Source organism: Caenorhabditis briggsae (assembly GCF_000004555.2).
Source record: "Caenorhabditis briggsae complete genome, chrII, whole genome shotgun sequence".
Taxonomy (NCBI): Eukaryota; Metazoa; Nematoda; class Chromadorea; order Rhabditida; family Rhabditidae; genus Caenorhabditis; species Caenorhabditis briggsae.
The window spans coordinates 8,686,042-8,707,107 of NC_013486.2; the positions used below are offsets into that span (position 1 = coordinate 8,686,042).

At 39.4% G+C, this 21,066-nt stretch overlaps 8 protein-coding genes across 8 annotated transcripts in view; 3 read left to right on the forward strand and 5 right to left on the reverse strand.

The window, feature by feature from the left end:
• Window positions 1–146: 146 nt before the first annotated feature.
• Window positions 147–6,309, forward strand: CBG02792 (the record flags this gene model as incomplete). The annotated part of the gene is made up of 11 exons (XM_045242420.1): window positions 147–242; window positions 318–448; window positions 522–750; window positions 877–1,125; window positions 1,195–1,797; window positions 1,843–1,996; window positions 2,043–4,132; window positions 4,179–5,027; window positions 5,535–5,779; window positions 5,830–6,094; window positions 6,142–6,309. 11 exons carry the CDS (start codon window positions 147–149, stop codon window positions 6,307–6,309), a joined length of 5,079 nt encoding a protein of 1,692 aa, XP_045092206.1.
• Window positions 6,310–7,024: 715 nt separating this feature from the next.
• Window positions 7,025–8,679, forward strand: CBG02791 (the record flags this gene model as incomplete). Its single annotated transcript, XM_002630988.2, has 5 exons — window positions 7,025–7,174; window positions 7,219–7,389; window positions 8,102–8,188; window positions 8,236–8,436; window positions 8,485–8,679. The coding sequence occupies 5 exons, from the start codon at window positions 7,025–7,027 to the stop codon at window positions 8,677–8,679; spliced, it is 804 nt and encodes a 267-aa protein (XP_002631034.2).
• A 1,504-nt stretch (window positions 8,680–10,183) lies between these two features.
• On the forward strand, window positions 10,184–10,728 carry CBG02790 (the record flags this gene model as incomplete). The annotated part of the gene is made up of 2 exons (XM_002630987.1): window positions 10,184–10,556; window positions 10,604–10,728. 2 exons carry the CDS (start codon window positions 10,184–10,186, stop codon window positions 10,726–10,728), a joined length of 498 nt encoding a protein of 165 aa, XP_002631033.1.
• Window positions 10,729–10,789: 61 nt separating this feature from the next.
• Cbr-col-86 lies at window positions 10,790–11,951 on the reverse strand (the record flags this gene model as incomplete). The annotated part of the gene is made up of 4 exons (XM_002630986.1): window positions 10,790–10,937; window positions 10,983–11,112; window positions 11,162–11,753; window positions 11,802–11,951. The coding sequence occupies 4 exons, from the start codon at window positions 11,949–11,951 to the stop codon at window positions 10,790–10,792; spliced, it is 1,020 nt and encodes a 339-aa protein (XP_002631032.1).
• Window positions 11,952–12,701: 750 nt separating this feature from the next.
• Window positions 12,702–13,157, reverse strand: CBG02788 (the record flags this gene model as incomplete). The annotated part of the gene is made up of 2 exons (XM_002630985.1): window positions 12,702–12,857; window positions 12,909–13,157. The coding sequence occupies 2 exons, from the start codon at window positions 13,155–13,157 to the stop codon at window positions 12,702–12,704; spliced, it is 405 nt and encodes a 134-aa protein (XP_002631031.1).
• Window positions 13,158–13,925: 768 nt separating this feature from the next.
• Window positions 13,926–14,466, reverse strand: CBG02787 (the record flags this gene model as incomplete). Its single annotated transcript, XM_045242421.1, has 2 exons — window positions 13,926–14,172; window positions 14,231–14,466. 2 exons carry the CDS (start codon window positions 14,464–14,466, stop codon window positions 13,926–13,928), a joined length of 483 nt encoding a protein of 160 aa, XP_045092207.1.
• A 528-nt stretch (window positions 14,467–14,994) lies between these two features.
• Window positions 14,995–17,123, reverse strand: CBG25603 (the record flags this gene model as incomplete). Its single annotated transcript, XM_045242422.1, has 3 exons — window positions 14,995–15,081; window positions 15,481–15,683; window positions 16,994–17,123. 3 exons carry the CDS (start codon window positions 17,121–17,123, stop codon window positions 14,995–14,997), a joined length of 420 nt encoding a protein of 139 aa, XP_045098139.1.
• A 583-nt stretch (window positions 17,124–17,706) lies between these two features.
• CBG02786 overlaps window positions 17,707–21,066 on the reverse strand; it is a gene marked incomplete at both ends in the record, with an annotated part of 3,968 nt that continues 608 nt past the window's right edge. The window contains 5 exon segments of the mRNA XM_045242423.1: window positions 17,707–17,948; window positions 17,991–18,351; window positions 18,365–18,800; window positions 18,845–19,047; window positions 19,095–20,151. Of these exon segments, the coding sequence (XP_045092208.1) occupies window positions 17,707–17,948; window positions 17,991–18,351; window positions 18,365–18,800; window positions 18,845–19,047; window positions 19,095–20,151 (2,299 nt within the window).

Here is a 21,066-nt window from a genome sequence, read left to right on the forward strand (position 1 = left end):
CTATTCTGCCATTAGTCTCTTGCTGTCGCTTGGTTTTATAATGGCAGCTAGCATACCGCGTGATTCGAAAATTGATTTTCTCCCGATGAATGTTGACCTTGAGCCCTATACACTTATTTTACTCACTTTTTGGAAGTTTTCAGGTGATGACCACTGGACCATCAACAACCAGCGACCACGATGAAAACAAACAGATACAAGCATCAGAGAGGGCGGTGGTAGAGTCAATGTATAGTGGGCAGGTAAACTTCGCAGTTCATAATGTTTGGAACGTAGGTGAACGTTGGACAAGTTTTAAACTACCGTAATCTTGACAGGTCTGGCAGCCAAATGATGTCTCTATTTACTGCGAACCGCTTCAATCGTGTCTTCTGAATGATGAAAAGAATGCGAAAAGTAATTTGAGTGTCGTTCTTCGGGTAAAGTGCTCGGAAGAGTATCCAAAGAGGTTGGTTTTTCACATAGTGCAAACAAACCTCATCGTTGGAAAAATCCTAATTTTATCACCTTATTTTCTTCAGAAAGCCCATTGTCGAGTTGCATGAACCACGAGGAATCTCCAATGATGACGCTCAAAACTTGCTGAACATCCTCAGACAACGGGTAGAAGAGCTCAAAGAAGATGTCGTGATCATGGATCTCGCGAATCGGGTCAGCGAGTTTCTTGCGGACCATAACCCACATACCACCACCGGAAGTTTTCACGATGATATGCTGGCAAACAAGGCAAGGACAGAGGCTGAAAAGAAAGTATGTGAGAATCGATGCAAATTTATGTGCTTATTGTTTGTGTCCTGTTTCTTCTCCCTCTTTCCTTTTTTATATCACGAGAAGCACATTCATAGAAAAAAAACAATCGTTGCCTCTCTTCGACAGTTTATACGACTTTATTTACAGAGAATTTCGGAACGGCGGCGACAGGACACGGAACAAAAAGAGCTGGAATTGTTGGAGGAGGAGATGCGACAACGTAATGCGATCGAGTTGGAGAAGACGTTAGATGGGACAAGGCCAGAAGGAGAGACCAGGATCATTGGAGGTCGACGGATCGTTGTGCTTTCTAATATTCCTGTGAAACGTCAAAAACCAAGTAACGCTTGTCACGAGTGGATGGGATTTTGGGAGGTGAGCTTTTTCAACGAACTGTAGTCATGTTGCGTACAAGAAAGCGATTTTCACAAGAAATATTTCCAGAGCACTCAACTTCTCATCTCTGAATGGACATTCCGTTACACAACAGGACGAAGCTCCTCGGAAAACAAAAAACGAGACTTCGAACCATTCATTCAAAAGTTTGATCGAGTTTACAATGACATAAAGAAGTTATGTGAAATCAAAGGGCTCGATCAGAATCTTGTTGAATATGCATTCGTCCATCAGCAGAAAATCAGTACTACGCCGGATTCCATACTCATGCAACTTTACGTCGCCCAGAAGATCTATCCATCGGAAGAGAGTCTTTTGGACACGTACGAATTGGTTGTACCAAAACCGAATCTTCTCCGCTTATTGGCTGTTCAAGCCATCTGTGGTCTTCGCTATCTTCACGAGGCTTCAATGACACATAAGCGATTGACACTGACTTGTGTTTGGACTAGGAACAGTACCGGCGATTGTGTTTTTCGATTCTCTGATTTCGGGTCACTTGGTCCTTTGTTGGATTTGTCGAAACTTTTCTCTACTATTTGCTCGGGAAAACAAGAAATCGAACCGATCACTGAACTCGAGAAGGAATACGAACGACGCAAAAAAGATTTATTCGATTTGGGCACGCTTCTAGATACTCTCGTTCTCTCGGTATGTGAATATAGCTTGACGGCAAAGTACTAATCAATTTATAAGCTTCAGCAATGCGGTTCGAACTACTCTCGCCGAGGACCAACACCAACACAAATTAGTCAAACACAAGCTGGAACCAATCTGCTCATGAGTTTTATTAAGAAGTGTCAGGAAGTCAAAAACATTGATCAGTTAGTGGAGGATCCTTTCTTGAAAGGTTTGATATTTAACAACACTGATTTCTGAAGAAACTTAATTTCCAGAGGAATGCCAATCTCAAAGTGAGAACATCTTCACACCATTTGGTGGAGCAATGAATCCAGAAGGCCGAATGCTATCAGATAACGTCATCATCAGAGTCATTGGAAAGGGAGGATTCGGTGATGTGGTTTTAGTGCGAAACAAGATGGACAGTACGGATTACGCTATCAAACGGATTCCATTGAATGCGGGCAGCGAGAAAATGAATCGAAAAATTGCGAAAGAAGCCAAAATCCTAGCAAAGTTTTCTCATCCAAACATGGTTCGCTATTACAATTCATGGTTCGAAGAGCTGATTCCGATTGTGGAAGAGAGTTTCGACGAGAGTTCCTTTATGGGTGCAGTGCCGATTCCTGGAAAAGAAAAAGTTGTGAAGAGGCTGAGACTGAAGTCTGTAAAACTGTCGGAAAGCTGCGAGAAAGATCTGTTAGGTGGAGGAGATTCTTTGATACCTCCGAACCTAAGAACAATGTCGAAGGAAATCGTGAAAGCAGAAGCAAAAGAGTGGTCTGCAACACCCAAGTGCAGCAGAACGAAAAGTGACAAACAGAGAACACCAAATGGAGGATTGGTCCATCTCTCCGAAGGATCTTCTGAATTAAACGACGCCGATATCAGTGATATTGATTGGGATGCAGAGAGTGAAGAGGATGAGGAAGAAGAAGAAAGTTCGGATGATTTAGATGAGGAGGAAGAGGAAGAATCGTGTGATCTCGAAACGAAACAATCCGAAGACGACAGTGTATTCGGAAGAAACACTACGGTAGATGATGAGGATTCTCAAATTGTGTTCGAAGGAGCTTCAGAGAAGAAAAAGGAGGTATCTGAGAAATCGCCAGCGATGAAGGAACTGACAGTCGATATTCCTCCACCACGTAATCCACGGATTCTATGCATTCAAATGGAATATTGCGATCGTCAAGCGCTTCGTCAGTACATCGATGACACAAAAACGTTGTACACCGACCCGACTGAAGTTTGGAGAATTTTCTCAGAAGTTCTCTGTGGACTCAATTACATGCACGACTTCAAAATGATTCATAGAGATATCAAACCAATGAATATCTTCTTGACATCGAATGGTGGAGTCAAAATTGGAGATTTCGGACTAGCAACATTTGAATTGATGAATTCGATTGTGAAGGCTTCCGCTCCTGGAGCTGAAAAGAGCAACAGTCAAGAAGCCACGTTTTCTCCGCCTGGGGCCAAAGGACACGACATTCAACAGACAAGAGACATCGGTACTCAACTTTATATGGCCCCCGAGTTGTTTGTGGATGCCAAAGCCAAAAGCGATCAGAAAACAACACCGTACACTTCCAAAATCGACATCTACAGTGCGGGTGTTGTTTTGTTCGAAATGTTCTATCGCCCGTTGGCTCCTGGAATGGAACGAGTTTCAACACTGAACAATCTTAGAGATCATATTAAGATTCCCGCGGATTTTGGAAAGTCGTTGGCTCCTGCGATGGCTTCTCTGGCAAGAAAAACTGTGGAAGCGATGCTCCAACGGGAACCAGATCTCAGACCAACTGCTGAAGATCTTCTGAATGATGAGGATCTCCCAATGCACACAAAAGAAGATGCTACGTTCCGATCGCTCGCGGAGAAGGTTGTGAAGAAAAGAGACTGTCGAATGAATCAGTGGCTTGTTGAGAAACAATTTAACGGAGATGTCTCTCCACTTGCTAGCTATGTTTATGACAACGACATCTGTCAAGACCGATTCAGAAACAGCAATCGTGAAATGCTTGTTGAAACCCTTCGTTCAGAATTCTGCGCTGTCTTGAAGACTCACGCCTTTGAAAAAGTCCATACTCACACCCTGATGCCTGTTTCGACTGCATTGGCAGCTGCGTCCGTGAGAACGAAGCCTGCTGAGTTTCTAGACAGAAGCGGTCTTCCGGTGGCTCTTCCTATGGATTTGCGGCAGAATTTTGTGAGATATTGTGTGCGAAACAGCGTTCATCGGATGAAACGATTCAATTTTGGACGTGTCTACTCTGCGAACACAAAGAATGTGCATCCGCATGAGAAATGGGAGTGTTGTGTTGATAGCATAGGTCCACAGAGTTCTTCAACGTCATTGGAGGTTTGTATTAGTTATCTGAAAGAATAGAATAATGTATTTGTTTCAGGCTGAGCTTCTTCTTGTCGCATGTGAACTCATTTCTAAATCGCTCCCAGGAATGAAACTCACTCTAAAAATCGGTCACGCCCAGCTACTCGAAGCACAAATCCGTCATTTGAAGCTTTCGGATGATGTTCGACTCGAACTTCTCGATGTTCTACATTGTATTTCAGTAGCTGATCGACAACTCTCCCACAAGGAAAAGATGGAGTCATTATCGCCAAAAATTGGAGAGCAGGCTGCCAATATCATCACAAAAATGCTGATTCCCGTGGAGAACAACTTCATTGCTTTCAGAGAGAAAGTGACGAATTTCCGGAACAAGCTGAAAGCAGACGAAGCCAGAAGTCTCGCTGACAAAGCCATCAATGATCTTCAAGAGGTTATTGCAACATTCAAACTCTGTCGTTCAACGGAATTAGAGAACATCGACATCGTTTACGATTCACAAACGTGCTATCGGCCTAGAACTTTTGACGATGGTCTCATTTTCCAACTTCAAGTAGAGAAGCCAACGAATTCGGTCGGTAAGAAAAAGAAGCAACAAACGATACTAGCCGGCGGTCGATACGATTCTGCTCTTCTTCGTGAACGTCATCCTCGAGATATCGTCTTTGAAGTTCCCCTCTGCATCTGTGGATTTGGTGTGGCAATGGATACGTTGGCTATGATGCGAGAGATCTCTAACAAGAATATGGATTCTCCTGTTCACTGCAAGGTTTTGATTTGCTCATTGGTTCAGTCGAATGGGAGCAATCTGATTACTGAAAAGTTCAAAATTGCCAAGAAACTATGGAGTTTGAATATCGAAGCTGATGTTTTCCATATGGCTGTAGATGATTTGGAATCGTTGAACGTAAGTTATCTAATCACCATACATTTGGATGGCCGGGCCAAGCCGGGCCGGCCCGCTTGCCTCAAAACCCACGGCCCGGCCCGGCCCGCCTAGGTCAACTTTTCGAAAATGTTACTTTTCAAATGTGCCAATATATTTTTAACAGCACAAATATTAATCCAAATGCATACAACCATCCGAAAAAGTCAATTTAATTGAATTTTTAGAAAAAAATCAAACTTCATTAAGCCAAGGATCAAATTTTTTTCTAAAAACGACCTGAAAACAGTTTTTTTTTTGACAGAATCGTCCTCTAGTGTGGATTTTTATTTATTAAGGAGAAATCCATCTTGAAAAATGATGATTTGCTCTAAAGTTTCGAAATTTTCAAAAAGCGGGCCGTCCCGCGGGCCGGCCACGTGTAATTTTTCCGGCCCGGCCCGGCCCGTTTTCAGAAAAATCTCAGCCCGGCCATCTTTTCCACAAGTATGCTAATCACTGAATAGTCGTTCTATTAAAAGTTTTCAGGAACATCGCTCGCGTGCCTCCATCTCTCACATTCTAGCCGTTTGTAACGAAGAGATGGAAATTATAATCAAAACAGAAACTGGTATATCGGATGTAATGGATATGGACACAGCTATAAATCTGACTAATAATCACTCGTTCCGTCTATCCACTCCGATGACTCCAATTGGAACCCAAATGCCTTCTATGGGCACACCAGGAGAAGCCGGTCATCACGATGAATATCTTCATACCCCAGTTGCAAAGTATGTGTTTTTGAATTTAAGAATCTCATACAATCCGTTAGACATTACAGAAGTTCTTCGTCAACACATAATACGCATAACAATCGTGTCCCCCACCTCTGCGCCACAACAGCCAATATCAATGTGATCTTCAGTGAAAAGAGTCATAAACTGAAAGACAAGAAAAGATTTGAGAACCAAGTCAAAAGCCATCTGCATGACTATTCGGTCCGGTTCGCTCCCAAGACAAAGATTGAAGTCCTTGTTTGTGATATCCCTGTTGATCTTATCAAGAAAATCGTTGGGGACATCACTAAATCCAGTACTGAAACAGAGGTGAGTTAAGGTTCTCATAAATCATGAAATTAATTATTGGTGTTCAGATCGATTCACTCTTCGATCAGTTAATCCAGAAGCACGGGAAGGTTGATCTAGCTCCTCTTCGTCGCCAACTTCATAACATACTTCATCTTCATCAATCTGTTGGATTTGGCGAAATCGCTGTTGTCTTATATCGCCTTCAAGACAACTTCTACCGTTGTCTCACCTAAAAATTCGCTAGATTTTTAGATCGTTATTTGTTTTGTTTTTATAATTGTTTTTTCTCTTTCTCCCTTCACTGATACTGTTCCATAATGTGTATATTCATTTTTCGCTCGAATCATTAAGATTAGTTTTCTTTCTGTTTTTCTTTTTTTTTGCTTCCCCATACTTTTAATCAATCTCATATTTTCTATTTCCCTTCTCTGTTCATTTTTTATATTCTATCCCATCACTGGTTGTAAATAATTCCGCGTATTGTCAGAAACTTCCCCCGTTATCTCCTTCGCTTTTTTCTCTCTGTGAGCCATAACCCCGAAACCATAATTATACCTGTCTGACATCGTTCCATATCATGTTTCTTTTTTTGCTTTTTTCATTCTCCCAGTCAAAAATCTCGTGCCTTTTTCTCTTTCTCTCCCCTCCCCCCTCTGTGTTCAATTCCGGGCATATTTGTAGTATTTATATCGAAATGTTTCTTTGGTGGAATGAAATCATTGATGAATCATTTTTATTCGCGACTTTCCTTCCATCAATGTCTCAAGCCTCATCTTGCGTCTAATCATCATCTGGAGTAGAAAGGAAAAGCTGATGAAATGATAAGAATGAAGAGAGAGGGAGAACATGGTCATCGTCCAGTTCGTCTGGTTCGAGTGTCGTCACCTCTTCTTTTCTCCTCCGCCAACCTCATCGAAAACGCGCATTTTTCACAATTTCCCTAATGATATGATGTACTTTTCATCGTCATCATTGATTTTTGCATTATTCTACTTTTTCAATGTGCTCATACTGTATTCCACATGTTATCAAACCCGATTCAAAAGAGATTTCATGTTGATAACAGACGGAAATATGACAGATGCAAAGTGTTTTGGAGTAGGTCATCTTTTTTCGTGAAATATAAGAAATCAATTTTCTAGGAATGCCAAGAGGAATACCGAGCGAAGTTTGAGTATACTCTCAACCAATCGTTGTCGGAATTCTACGATTTTCCATTTCATCCGGTGGTTTTGGAAAGTTCCTCATTTCAATTATATTGTAAATTGTCAGAACAGAAAACCAAATGTTTTTCCGAAAGGTGCAACGATTATGTTAGTTTTTTTCAATTAGAAAATACCGTAAAACCTGTAATAGAAGAGCTCCCTAACTTTTAACTTTGTCCAATTTATCTCGGCTCCTGTCAAAGGTATAAAAAAGTTGTCAACTGATAAATTGTATACCATGATATCACAAACAATTTTATAGTTTACACATTGTTTATATTTTGCATGAGAGTTGAGATAATTGAACTTAAACTTGACAGTAGCGGGGCCCTTATATGTATTACAGGTTATACGGTAAGGCAATTTTGGAAAAAAACGAAAAGATGTGAAAGGAAAAAAAAGAGTGCAAAAGTTAAAATCTTCTGGTCCAAAAATCTGTATACGAGAGCTGTGGACGAGAAAAACCGGGAGCGGTGGCCAAAGGTCCCACAACAACAACTACCGTAACCTAAAAATAGTTTTGTTTTCCGTAATTATTATCTCATTTTTTTACTGCTTCCTGTCGATTTTTCTGTTTTGTTTGATAATGAGAAGATTGACTGAAAACGCACGAAAATCGAAATAATGAATCCGAAAAATAAACATATTTTTAGGTTACGGTAGTTGTCGTTGTGGGAGCTTCCACAACCCCGGTTTTTTGTACCAGAATAATAGAACTGATGAAATCGATATGTGACACAAAAGGATTCAAATCGGTTTTCAAAAATCCTTCAAATTTTTTTAATTATTCTTCAACAACTTCAAATTCAAACAATTCCAGGCTGCTGAAAACTCTTTCTCTCCTTCGAACTTTGTCTGCCTATTTAAAAGAAGTCTGTTTGAGAAAGCTCTGAAATGTCTAGCAAAAGTGAGTCCATCCTATTCTGACCATCTTCGAAATCTTAATCTTTCTAGACAGAACCCATAACATTTCTAAAATGTGATCATGAATGTCATGAAGAGATTGTTCGAACTGATCGTTTGAAACAGACTACTCCCAACAACCAGAATCAGATTTTTGTGTCTTCTGATCTTGCCACGTATGAGACTGAACTGGATAAATTATGCAGGTTTCAGTCGTGTTATATGAATTGTATGGCTCCTGTTGTTAAAGAAGTGAGGGAGTTTGGTGGATTACTGTAGCTCAATCATTCAAAATTTCAGATGTGTGGAGAAGAGGAATCAAAGTCGGCCATTGAAATCGTTGAAGCTTATGTTCAATGGCATGCTGATGACATTTCCGATTGGCATTCAATAACTGGAAACGATGAGACTCTCCCAGAAGCATGTCAAATACTGGTCAAAACCCATTCAAAAACTGATGATCCCATTTTACAGATTATTGGAAATGTTGCTTAAAAAAGAATATTGATCTTAGACATTGATTACTTTGAATGCTTTAAATGAATTTGTTTGCTTTTCTTTCAGTTTCCTAACTTTTTGAGGTCGTGATTCCAAATATTCTGGTGCGACCATCCACGTAACACATCGTGGAGCAATAAAAACCAATCAAAAAATGTATTCTTAGCTGACCAGTGGGTCATAAAGTGATAAATTGATATGCAAGATGTTACACATGGTAGTTTTCCTAGTGAGTTTCTCTAATATAAGCCCACCAAAACTGTCCACTTTGAGCTCAATTACCGGATTTCCTCTAATAGAAGCCCATGGGCTTCTATTTTTCAACCTTGATCTCGGGGTGGGCTTCTATTAGAGGTGGGCTTCTATTCTTCAATGATTTGTCTTCAAAAAATTTTTATTCCAAAAATTCAGAAATTTGACAATTTGAAAGATAAGACTTCTGAAATTTAGTGTTCTGGAAAATTGGTTATTTTCATTCTGCAATTCTAAATTCCAAAATTACGAATTTATGAAATTCTGTGATTCTGTGATCTCAAAGTTCGAAATTCCGGAAAAAATTTCTAAAAATTTTAAAAATCTGAAATTCCGAAATTTAGCCCATGGGCTTCTATTAGAGAGTGGGCTTCAAATAGAGGTGGGCTTTTATTAGAGGAAATACGGTATCTCGATTACTGTGGAAGATATCAAAAAAGTGTCAACTGATAAAATACTTCTGATATTATGATAGGCATTTTGTTAGTTGACCACTTTCTGATATCTCTTACAGGAAATGGGAATATATGGGCTCAAAGTTTACGGTTTGGGAGAACTACTCTCAAAGGAATACGGTACCACATGAAATAATTTTTTTTGCCAGAGCCTCCATTTGTAATACATCAAGGAAAAGTGGTAGAAGAGTTCTTGAAGCTTCATTCAGATGGAAAATCACTTCTGACGACACCAACGAAATTCGTTGTTTTCTGTGGACTTACAGAATTGACAGGACGATCTTGTGATCATGTAGAATTAAAGAATCCCACTAAAAATGTATGAACTTTTCTGAATATGTCCAAAAGATGTTCGAAATGGCATATTCGGAATTTTTCGGAATTCGAATATTCCGATTTTCATCATTACGAAATATTCGGAATATTTTGTTTTTCCAAAAAAAAGAGCTTCGGAATTTTGGGAATACGCAATTCCGTTCCGAACATCCCTGAGTCCAATTAGTTTTTTAATTATCTCGATTCCTGTGAGAAATATCAACAATTTTTCAACTGATAAATTGTTCATCATAATATCATTAATATTTTATCAGTTGACTAATTTTCAATATCACTTTCGAAAAATTATATATTTGAGCTCAAAGTTGTCGATTTGGGCGGGCTTCTATTAGAGGAAATACGTTATTACGGTTTTCAAAAAGAGAGTTTCTGAAATATTCCGGTCAGAATTTTCGGAATTCGGAATTCCGTTCCGAACATCCGTGGGTCCAATCAGCTTCTACGATGTTTTTTTTCAGATGATCCTCTTCAATATCCGCACTCCAGTTTCCAAATGTTTCTTCGTTAAACCACGTGTTGGGATGGTTGAACCTAATAAAACAGTCAAAGTGTATTTCACATTCAAAGGAAAATGCCATCGTGTTCCATCCGATTATTGCTGGATCTACAACATTTATCACATTGTAATAGGTCAGAAAGACACTGCATTCGTCAAGGAAGACGAGTTTTCGTCGATGAATTTGAGAACAGTCTGGAATGAGAAGGGCAAGGGAGACATCAATAACATTCTACATTTAGCTTGTCTATTTGATGAGAAGGCAAAAGTGAAACATGAGTGTAAGGGACATAAAATTGATAGAGGATTGCATTTGAATGACCAAGGAGAAGTTGGTGAGTGATGGAAAAAAAAAGTGTTGAAGAGTAATAAATCATTTCAGAGCAAGTGGTTGTGGAGGAGTCGAAAGGAGAAGCGTCAAGCACACCATCTAAAATTGTCAAGCTCAAAAAGACACCATCCAGCAGTGACACGACAGATGAACTTCCAAAGACTGCTGATTCATAACTATTTTTAAAACTCTTTATGATTCAATAAATAACATTTTTATTGATAATTATCAGACAAATTAGGCAATAGCTGATGTAAACTGTTTGTGGAGCTTCTTTATCATTTTCTTCATCCTCAGAATTTTCTTCTTCGAGAACCCAAACGAAGTATCCACAGCATACTCTTGTTGGTTTCTATTCTCAGGATTCTGCTCTTCATTTTTATACCTAAATTCTAGAATTTTTAGAGAATATCAGGCAATTACTACTTACCCAATGACTCCCAAATTAGTAGTTCTCGATGGGCATGGGCAGTATTGAGCGTCACTTCCTGGTGGTCCGTCCGATCCTGGGTTTCCATTAACTCCTGGAATACCATCAGATCCTGGATTTCCGGGTGGCCCTGAAAAAAGATAATTCGATATCCTGTCTGTTCCGAGTTCGAAACTTACCCATGGGTCCCGGAGGTCCTGGAGGTCCCGAAGTGGAAAGCTGTGCATCATTTCCTGAGGGCCCTGGCGGTCCCATTGGACCCGCAGATCCTGGCGGACCAGGTGGATTGGTTATTGTTCTTACAGATTCTCCCGGGGGTCCAGCGTTTCCTGGAGAACCAGGATTTCCATTTGCTCCTGGAGGTCCAATGCCTCCGGGTGGTCCTGGCTGTCCTGCTGGACCTGCTGGACTTGCACTTCCTGGATTACCACTAGGTCCAGGAGGTCCTGGAGGTCCATCCGGTCCAACAGTTCCTGGTGGGCCCGTTGGACACGAAATACACTCATTTTTCATCGATTCGTGCATTTCAGTGCCTCCTCTGGATCCGGACTGCCCGGGCTGTCCTGGTGTTCCCGAATCGCCCGGCTGTCCTACAATTCCAGGTTGCCCAGGTGGTCCAGGAGGGCATCCAGTTGATTGCTCAGCACACTGACAAGTTCCGTCTTCTATTTGGCCCCCACCACCTACTGGAGGACTAGGATACTGTCTTCGGACTCGGAACTCCATTGTTTGTTTACTGAGCATCACACTCCAGGAATCGGATGAGTAGAACTGAAAGTTGATTGAATTCTATTGTTCGGGAGTTTTGATAAAACTGACCTGAAATTCTTTCATATCTCCGTGAATCACATTTTGAAAATCTGAAATGTCGGATAAGATGTATCCACATCCAAAGATAGCGACGACAATAGAAACTGTACAAGACACTATGATTCCATTCAGAAAGTATTTCACTTTAGAATCTGTCATGATGAGGGAAGAGTATACAGAAAAATTACCAGGTCTAGAACTCCTTTTTATGATAGATTTCTCACAAAAACACTTGACTTTTAAGTGGAAGACGTTCTTTGGAAAAAGAAGGTAATTGGTTTCACACCCAACAAAAAGGAATACAAGTAGGTAAAACTATAACCATTTTTCTGAATTATTGTTGCGAAAGTTGGAGCTATGACCGAGGGAAGCTTGTGGGCGTGGTCAATGATCCCCGTATCGAAAACAACCGTAATTTTCTGTCCTTATTTCTCAATTACTATTTATTTTCGACAACTTGTGTGTTGAAAACCTCCAGACAAGTCGGAAATCGAAATTTTTCTGAATCAAAAAAGTTGCCAGAAAACGGGCGATGATCGAGAAAAAATCGAAGTAAAACACTTTGCTGACTACGGGAGTTAGGCCATGGCAGCGGAGACCCAATTTTCTCTTCCACAGCTCTAATTTTTGCAACCCAGCAATACTTATGTTCTTATGTCCATTGTCCTAGTTTATCCGTTGACCTGAAACTTTTAGCGGAAATTCAAAATCCTAAAATTTCTGAAATTCTGATGTTCCAAAGTTCTGAATTGTCTGAATTGTTCTGAGTTCTGAATTGTCAAAAGTGAGCCCTGTAGACGGTGCTTATTGAACTATCGCCACATTTTTTGCGGTTACCATTTGCTATGAAAACTGAATAAATAAAGAAAATCAGATATGAAACTTTTTTGACAACAATTACAAAAGAGCTCAATACATCAATTGTGACCAATTATGGGTTGTACTCGATTGGCAAGTTCTTGCGGCGAACCATTCCGTCTCCTTGGAACCACTCACGACGGAATTGCTGGCGGCACCGTCTGGGGTGTTGGTCCATTCAACGGTGATACGGTCATTGTTGGTGTCCTGAAATTAGAATTAGAGTAAGATACAAATCATCTATCGAAGCAAGTGTACCTCCTGTCCGAAGGCGAAAGCATCGCAAGAGACGGCGAGGAGAACAGCCTCCTTTGGGTCGAGAACTCCACATGGTGGATCGACTCCAAGACGTTTCATGTTGGTGGTCTTGATACCGTATCCAATGCGACGGGCGGACGAGTTGATCACCTTGATGTGGTAGGTGTGTTTGTCGTCGTATGGAGCATTGAAGACGATCTTGGCGTTTGGTTGGGTTTGGATGTCTCCTGGTGGGACGGATTGAGCCATGGCGATTTTATGGAGTGTAATACTCGATGGAGATTCTTCTAGATTCCATTTCCTTTTATAGCGATTTCTTATCTCTGCTCCAGATCTTTCCCCCAGATCTCTTAAACTGATAAGACAAAATGCTGGAAATTCACGTGTAAATGGTTAACACTGCTTTTAAAATTACAAGAACTTGTTGAGTCCACGCAATACATCTCAAACAATTTTTTTGTCGAATAGCGTGAAAGCTGGATATTGAGAAATCTTCAACGCACATAGTAAACTCAAATTCCCAAAACAGAATTATATTTTGACACTCGACTACACTGATAAAGTGTTTATCATGTTATCAGAAGTGTTTTATAAATCGACTGGAAAATGCAGGTTGTTCTGGAAGCGGAGTTACGATAGAACAGTCTTTAACTGTCTTGATTTTTTGAATATTCATTTCCACTTCATGTACATATTTCATCATTTTTCCTTCATATTGATCTTTTTCATAATCGGCGATTTGATGAATTGTGACTGAATCCGTGCAGGATTTCCATCTGTAAATTTCGAGGTCTTTTTTTTAGATTTTCCAGCGAGTTTTTTGAAATTTTCAGAGACAAAAACCCACTTTTCAACCATTTCCTTCGAATGTTTCAATTGATATCCATGAGAATACGATTCCAAATCTTCTCCAATCTCAATAATCGATTCTTAGGATCCTCCGGAGAACCAAGACCTTCTCTTGAAATCGCTGTGATTTCTTCTAGAAGATTCATATTGCTTTGTTCTAGGTGCGAATTACGGATCAATAATTCTTGATTCTTTTCTTGGAGTCTGGAAAACAGATTTTGAATCAAAAGTTGATTGAAAACTCCACTTTTTAACATGATTCTCTTTCTTTGAAATCTTGTTATTCGAAATTTTCTCTCTGCGATTCAACTGATTGACATGATCTTTTAATTCTTCAATTTTCAGATTCTTATCCTCCAATTGAGATGTTAGATCAACTATTTGAGTCTGCATTTCATTTTGGTTGATGTCTAGACTGAAAATTCGTTCTTAAAATTCCAGAATCTTTCAAAAACAACTTTTTCACATTCAACCTGATCTCATTTGCTTCTAGCTTGGATACTTTTGACTCTAGCTCTTCAATATTTTTCTGCTTCTTTTCCACCTCCAACTCTCTCTCTCTCTCTTTCATTTCCTTTTTCATTTTCTTCATTTCAACCTCCATTTTTCTCATCTGAATCTCCACTTCTTCCGTTCTTTTCGCCTTCTTTTCATACTTTTCCAGCTTATTCTGTGTCATTTTCAGCTCCTTTTTAGCTTCATTACACATTTCGCTGGTTCTCAAACACTTTGTACAGCACTTCGATTGATTCATGTCAACTTCTTCTTCGCACTTTTCTTCTTCTTTTTCTTTTTATCAACATCATCTTCCCTATTTTCTGCCCAACTATTGATAAATTCTGAAATATCTATTTTTCAAAATGTATCCGAGACGAAAACAGACTCACTTTCAACGGGATATTCCTTCGGTTTCATCGATTCTAAGAACTTCGTGTCTACCGGAATCTTAGACGAAATCTCTTCTTTTAACACTTTCACTACGTCAAAAGTATCTTCTTCTAGTCTTTTAAATCTTGCAAACAGGCATTCAGATACCAATCGTAACATTGCAAAATTGTGATAAACTTCTTATTACGCATGTTTTCTCGAAGGTGGATATCGAATTTTTGTTTGGTCATTTCTGCCAAGAACATTTCCATCGATATCATACCATTTATCTCGATTTGTAGTCGTTGAAATGGAGCGTATTTATGTTGATATTTTTTAAACAAGCGGTGATTTCGGAATATAGAAATCATTATTTCCACTTTCTTCCATTCGATATATGCGCCCTGAAAATTCGAAAACTCTCTGTTTCATCTGTAGTATGAAGAAACAATTGGAGCTGAAACAAATATTCAAATACTTGATCGCTTCATAGTAATTTACATTTGGGAATCTCTTGAAGATACAGAGGAGCAGGCACTTTTCAACTGCGTCAAAAAGATCACAAGTCCGTAGAAATTCCTGTTTTTTGAGTTTGAAAACTTCTGAATACACCGCTTCTGCATACTCCTGAATCTCTGGAAACAGTGATGCGACTCCTAGATTCACGAGCTCATTTCTCAAGTTCTTCACAGTGAATCCGTCTTTTTTGGCATTCCGAACTGAGTTTGCGGGTATTTTTTTGTAATTTTCAAGAGAATTGATTATTGATTCTTCAATCGATTCTATTTTCCCCATGGTAACAAAGAACGGAGATTTCTAAAAAATTATTTTTCTGAAAATAATACAAATGAAATACCTCATTTGTACTGAAGAATTCTGATAGTTGAGCTAAATGTGCCGAAAGAACTGGCCACGTGGATTCCTGAAACTTCTGGAAAATTCGATGACAGAAAATCAATCGATTGAGAATTTCAAAAAGAGCATCTGCCGCCAGAATGCAGTGGTCTCCAAAAGGTGTTTGAATTGGGATAGCTGCATGTTTGGTACGTTGAATGGGGACTAAAAGAAAATCGATTTTCTTGATTTAATCTCTGAATTCAAATCGATCCGTAGTTCCGTGTGAGAAGTTTTCCATTGATATCCTTGTATTCATTGGAATTTGGATTCAAAATATTTATAGCATGCAAAATCTCAGACCTAATCACAAATAAATTGTCGCAGTCTTGGAACATTCGAACAGAAATTGGATGATTTGGATTTTTCTGCAAGGAAGTTTCCATTCGTTTTGGACAATTTTTCAGTTTTGTTTCTTACCTCTCGATCATAAGGGAGAAAAAGGTCTGGATAGGATTAAATTATACCTTCCACATAGGTAACAACGAATATCAGACGACAGAATAGAAACGCAATTCTTTGATATTATTTGGATAACATTCCCGAACTCTGGAATCAGCTTGCGAGATATTACTCCAGCACTGTCTAACCAAATCGAAAAAATCCGATTTTTTCTTGAAGCTTCCCTTTTGGGTCAGATTCTGCCGTTTCTTCTGCAGGGACCCATTGGTGCTTTCTGGCATGGTTGACATACAGTACCCGTTCAAAGCCTACAATATATATTTTGTTGATCCAGTCCCTCGTCGGTTCCCTGGTGCAGAGTGAAAGTGACAGGTCACATCGTACCTTTTTCTGTAATCCCGTCAAAATGTATGGAACGATTCGACCGACTCCCTCAGCTCTTCCCGTTTGGTGAACATTATTGGATACCGATGTATTGGGATGGTGGACTGTCAAAGATACTGCACGTGAAATAGTTCGGGGCTCTTCCTTCAGTAACATCGAAATATCGTCATCCATACTGAGACTAGGGAATTTCGGAATTGGTTGATGTTCTAGATTATAGTTCCCTTCTCCAAATATTTTTAACCAAAACTTAATGGTGGTTCAAGAGATGGTGCCTACATCTAATACGTCGGATCTTGTTCGCCAGGGTTCGTTGCTCTAGAGAGAGAGAAGAAACATCGACAAAACACACCTTTTGAGTATGTGCAGTTGATCGAGCTGGTTCTCGGCCATTACACTGTTTGGGGGAAATTTCTTATAGTGCCTGGAAAATGCGATGTGTGATGTTAATAAATAGGAAAACAGAATTGGAAAAAATCCAAAATAGGATAAGCGACATAGACCGAAGTAAAAGTGTCAAAGACTTATTGAACAACCTAATATTAACGGTTTCTGTGTTTATCTTTCTTTCGGTGTTTTACTTGTATTTGTTTTTCTAATATTATAACTTTTTTCTATCAATAAACTAAATATTATATCAAAACCTCTTCAATTGCTTTCTCTTAGAAAAATTTCACCACATTGCAAACCTTGTTCTCTTGGTTCCTCGTAGAATCTCACACGAAAGTTTCTGTTTGGCCACAGTTCGGTTCTTTCTGGATTAGCTGTATTCTGTTCATAGCACTCGAGTTCAAATTCTCCCGTATCTTGAAAATACATATTCTGGTCTGTTCCTCTTAAACTCGCAACCAATTACACTCCGATTCCTGCTGGACCGGTGTACCGGACCTAACCGACATGTGCTCCAGGGAAAAATGTTCTAGAACGCCAACTATTGTGAATGTAAATGAATTATATTGCCAGCTGTTTAGAGTCAATATTCTTTAAAAATTATAGATAGATTCAAGTGAGGAGAGTAATTACCGTAGCTTCTTTAGTAGAAGAATATGGGCTTCTATTCTTCAATCTTAATAGACTTCTATTACAGAAAACACTGCATGTGGAGAGAATCTACGCTACCGGAGTAAAAAAGTAAACGTTTTGATTATATAATTTTTTTCCTACAGTAATCCATTTCATATCCGACAATTTTCCCATAAGGATTCCCGATTCTAAACCACATTTATTCAGAAATTCAAACTTAATTCTGTCCTCTACACAAAAATAGTACAACTTTTCTTTAACTGTTCAACATGAATGATCCTTCACAAAAACACGCACTCTTTCTAATCACAATCAGACACAATCACATCAGCTGAAACAAGTACTAAAATCACAAAAAGTCATGGATAAAACACACTGATTAGATTAAAAGAGCATCATAGAATATTTGTTGTAGAAAAGCTCTCGAATGGGGTTTGAAACGATATTCATCAAGAAGTTCCAAAACATCAGCATACATACAAGGCCATTCAAATAGCCAAGGGTGGTAGAGACGGAGTCCAATTAATCTTTTCGCTGGATATTCCTTGATTTCCAACATATCAACTTGGCTCAGAACTTCTTTCCGGAGCATCGGAGCATCTGGGTGTGGATAGGTTCTCACTGAAAAATGTGTTTTTCGAAGCTATAATTTTAAATTCTCACCTGTATCCTCATTACTACTGCAATGGAAACAACGATACGCTGAGTGTGGTTGGATGTGAATTCCGCTTCTACCATGGCCAGTTCTGGCGCCGCGATCTTCTACTTCTGCCGAATCATCATTCTCGTGGAATGAAAATATTGGATCTGATTTAGGCTTTGCTGGGAAGATATTCCCACACATTATCTCAATTTCTGTTGGTAGTGCAACGGTTTGAAGAGGAACTACATTGATAGTTTTCTTCACCGCGTTGTCTTCTTTTCGAAGCTCATTATAGAGCCATGGATCATGTAGTACTTGACGGCGGTAGTCGGCAAAGTGTCGTTCCTGAAATTTGCAATACTTTTTTGTCTTTGTGAGTTTCTATTGAACCTACCTCTTCTCTTGTCATAAAAACGTATCTAACCGAATCTCCAACATGTCGATTGATATGCAAACACGCACGAACTCTAAATGGAGTCAAATGATATTTTTCTCTCAATCGACACGAAAAGTGAGGTTCCATTATAGTATCAGCTAGCACTCCTTCTGCTTCCAACTCATCACTTGTAATCTTCAATCCATCTCGAATGCATCTGGCGACCGTCGATGATCTTGTTTTCGGAGCCTCCTCCTCTTCGAACAACGAATTCGTAGTGTTGGCTCTTCGACGGTCCGTTGACATTCTTGATGTGGCTGCTGACTTGGCAATTGGGTCATCAGCTGGATTCTGATTAGAAGATGAGAAGACGACAAGGGCAGCGTCTTCCTGGATATGGTAACCGGAACTAGAGTTGGTGCCAGTTCGTTTGTGATACGGAATGCTGGAGCTACTGTAAAATTTACTTGGTGATAACTGTGATAAGAAATGACTCACTCTGAATTTCCACTACTTTTATACAGATACTTCTCACTATTCCACAACCGATGACTGAGAAAAGAATCCAATCTGGACTCCCTTTTTGGTGTTTTTTCCTCAATATCTCCTTCCGATTGGCTTCTCGGTCGTCCCTTGCTATGCCCTCTTCTCGATACGGCACTTTCAGATTTCGCACGATTTTGCTTTACATTGATTTGACTCTGAAGTAGAAATTTAATTGATTTACAAATAAATTTGGGAAACTTACATCTAACATTGAAGAGTTCCGATTATGCTGAATAGTAATTTTTCTCGAAGGTCTCCATGATGAACTAACACTTCCAGCAACGGTTCCACCTGTTTGACTGTTTAACATCAGTTCATCCTCTGATACTTTTCCCTTTGCAATATCCATTGCATATCTGAATCGATTCGATTCCCATCCGAATGCTGCCAACCTTTTCGCTCCTTCTACACATTGGGAAAATGTAGCAAGCGCCCAGAATGCGATACCACGAACTGTTAGAACAACATGCTCTTCAGCGATTTTCAGAACAGTTGGCACTGCGTCAAGAGGAAGAATCTCAAATCCTCCATCGGTACTCCCAAGACTAGCAATTGCCAGAAGACTTGATTTTATTTCCTCGAAACATTTTCCATTTTTGATAATTGCCAATAAATCTTCACACACATTTTCATCTATCAGTATTCTTCTTCCCGTTTCGTGACCTCCGAGAGCTGCGAAAAGATGCAATGGAGCATGAACACCAAGAGAAGTGTCTGGACGATCAGAACTGGATCTTGAGAAGCTTCCGTCAATACTTCTCTTCACATGGAACATCATTTCTTTCATCGCCTCATCAATAATATTCAGATATGTCTTGTTAAACTCCTTCATCCAGAATCTGGTCACATCTCTAACTTCATTTTCATCATTTGCACATTCTGATTCCATCGCAAAGATGTGAGCCTTCAAAAGATCTCCTGCTTCTCCAAATAACGACCATTCGACTTTTCTCAAATTTCTCGACGGGTGCTCGGGAAGCCATCTATTCAGAATTCGCAGAGTGTGTCTGACCACCTTGGATGATTCGTCTGCTAACTGTCTTAACATCAACTGGATTCCCCAATCGGAAAACATCGGAAGATCAGAAGAAGCGAGGACTGCCATATATCGAGTCGTCCATTTTCGGGATGCTTCCGATGTAGACGTGAGAGCTTTTCGAAGAATCACACGTGTCAATCCTTCATTGGTATAGTCCAAAGAAGCGATGATGACTTTGGTGTACTCAAGGATTGAAGTTGGTGTCATCATGTCCACGTACCTGAAAAAATGCTGGTTGAGGTAACATACAGTATCGGTAATAGGGTATACAAAAACGAGGTTTTTCAGATTTTTTCAGCCAACTTTTCATACACAGATTTTTTTTGAAAATTCCTAGTTTTTCATCTATTTGCCGATTTTTGAAAGACACCTCTTTTCCCCCATTTTCAATTCAGAAATTGGCCAAAAAGAGTGTCTTTCAGACATTGGCAGATAGTTGAGAAACTAGGAATTTCGAAAATTTCTTGTGAGTTCAAACCTTTCAATCTAAGTCTGTTTTACATACTCCAACATTTTAAGGGACGGACACTTGACAGCCAAGCTACAGACTTCTGAAACTGGTCAAAATGGCCGAAAATAAACTGAAAAATACTTTTTTTTACATATTTCATTGACCGATACTGTACACCAGACATCACACTTTCATGGCATCAGAACAATCAAGTCCGGATTCTCAACTCCCACCTGTACCTTCCAAAAATGGAAATCAAACTAGTCCGTAACATCTACATTCAATTAAAATTCAAGTCCAGGAACTTTATGCAAATATACATCCTTCTCCGTCTTTTTTCCTTTTCTCAATGTTTTCCGACCGGATAAACAGAACAGTTATGTGCAAGGCGTGACACAGATGTAGTCGTGCTTCAAATGACCCGAATAGATTTCAATTGAAACTACTGATGTTCATTTTGTGTTAGATGTGTCCTGTTTCATCTTCTCCTCTCATGGCAAATCTTTGAATCGTCATCTAATAAATAAGCCTTATCTGTGTTTTGTTTTCCATTTCAATTCTCTTATTCTATGTCTTGAAACAAGGGGCAGGTTTTTTGTTTCTTTTTTGAATAGTTCTCTCTTTCACGCCTTTTCCCTTGATATCTATCTTCGCAGAATTAATTTCTGGAATTATGCAACAATA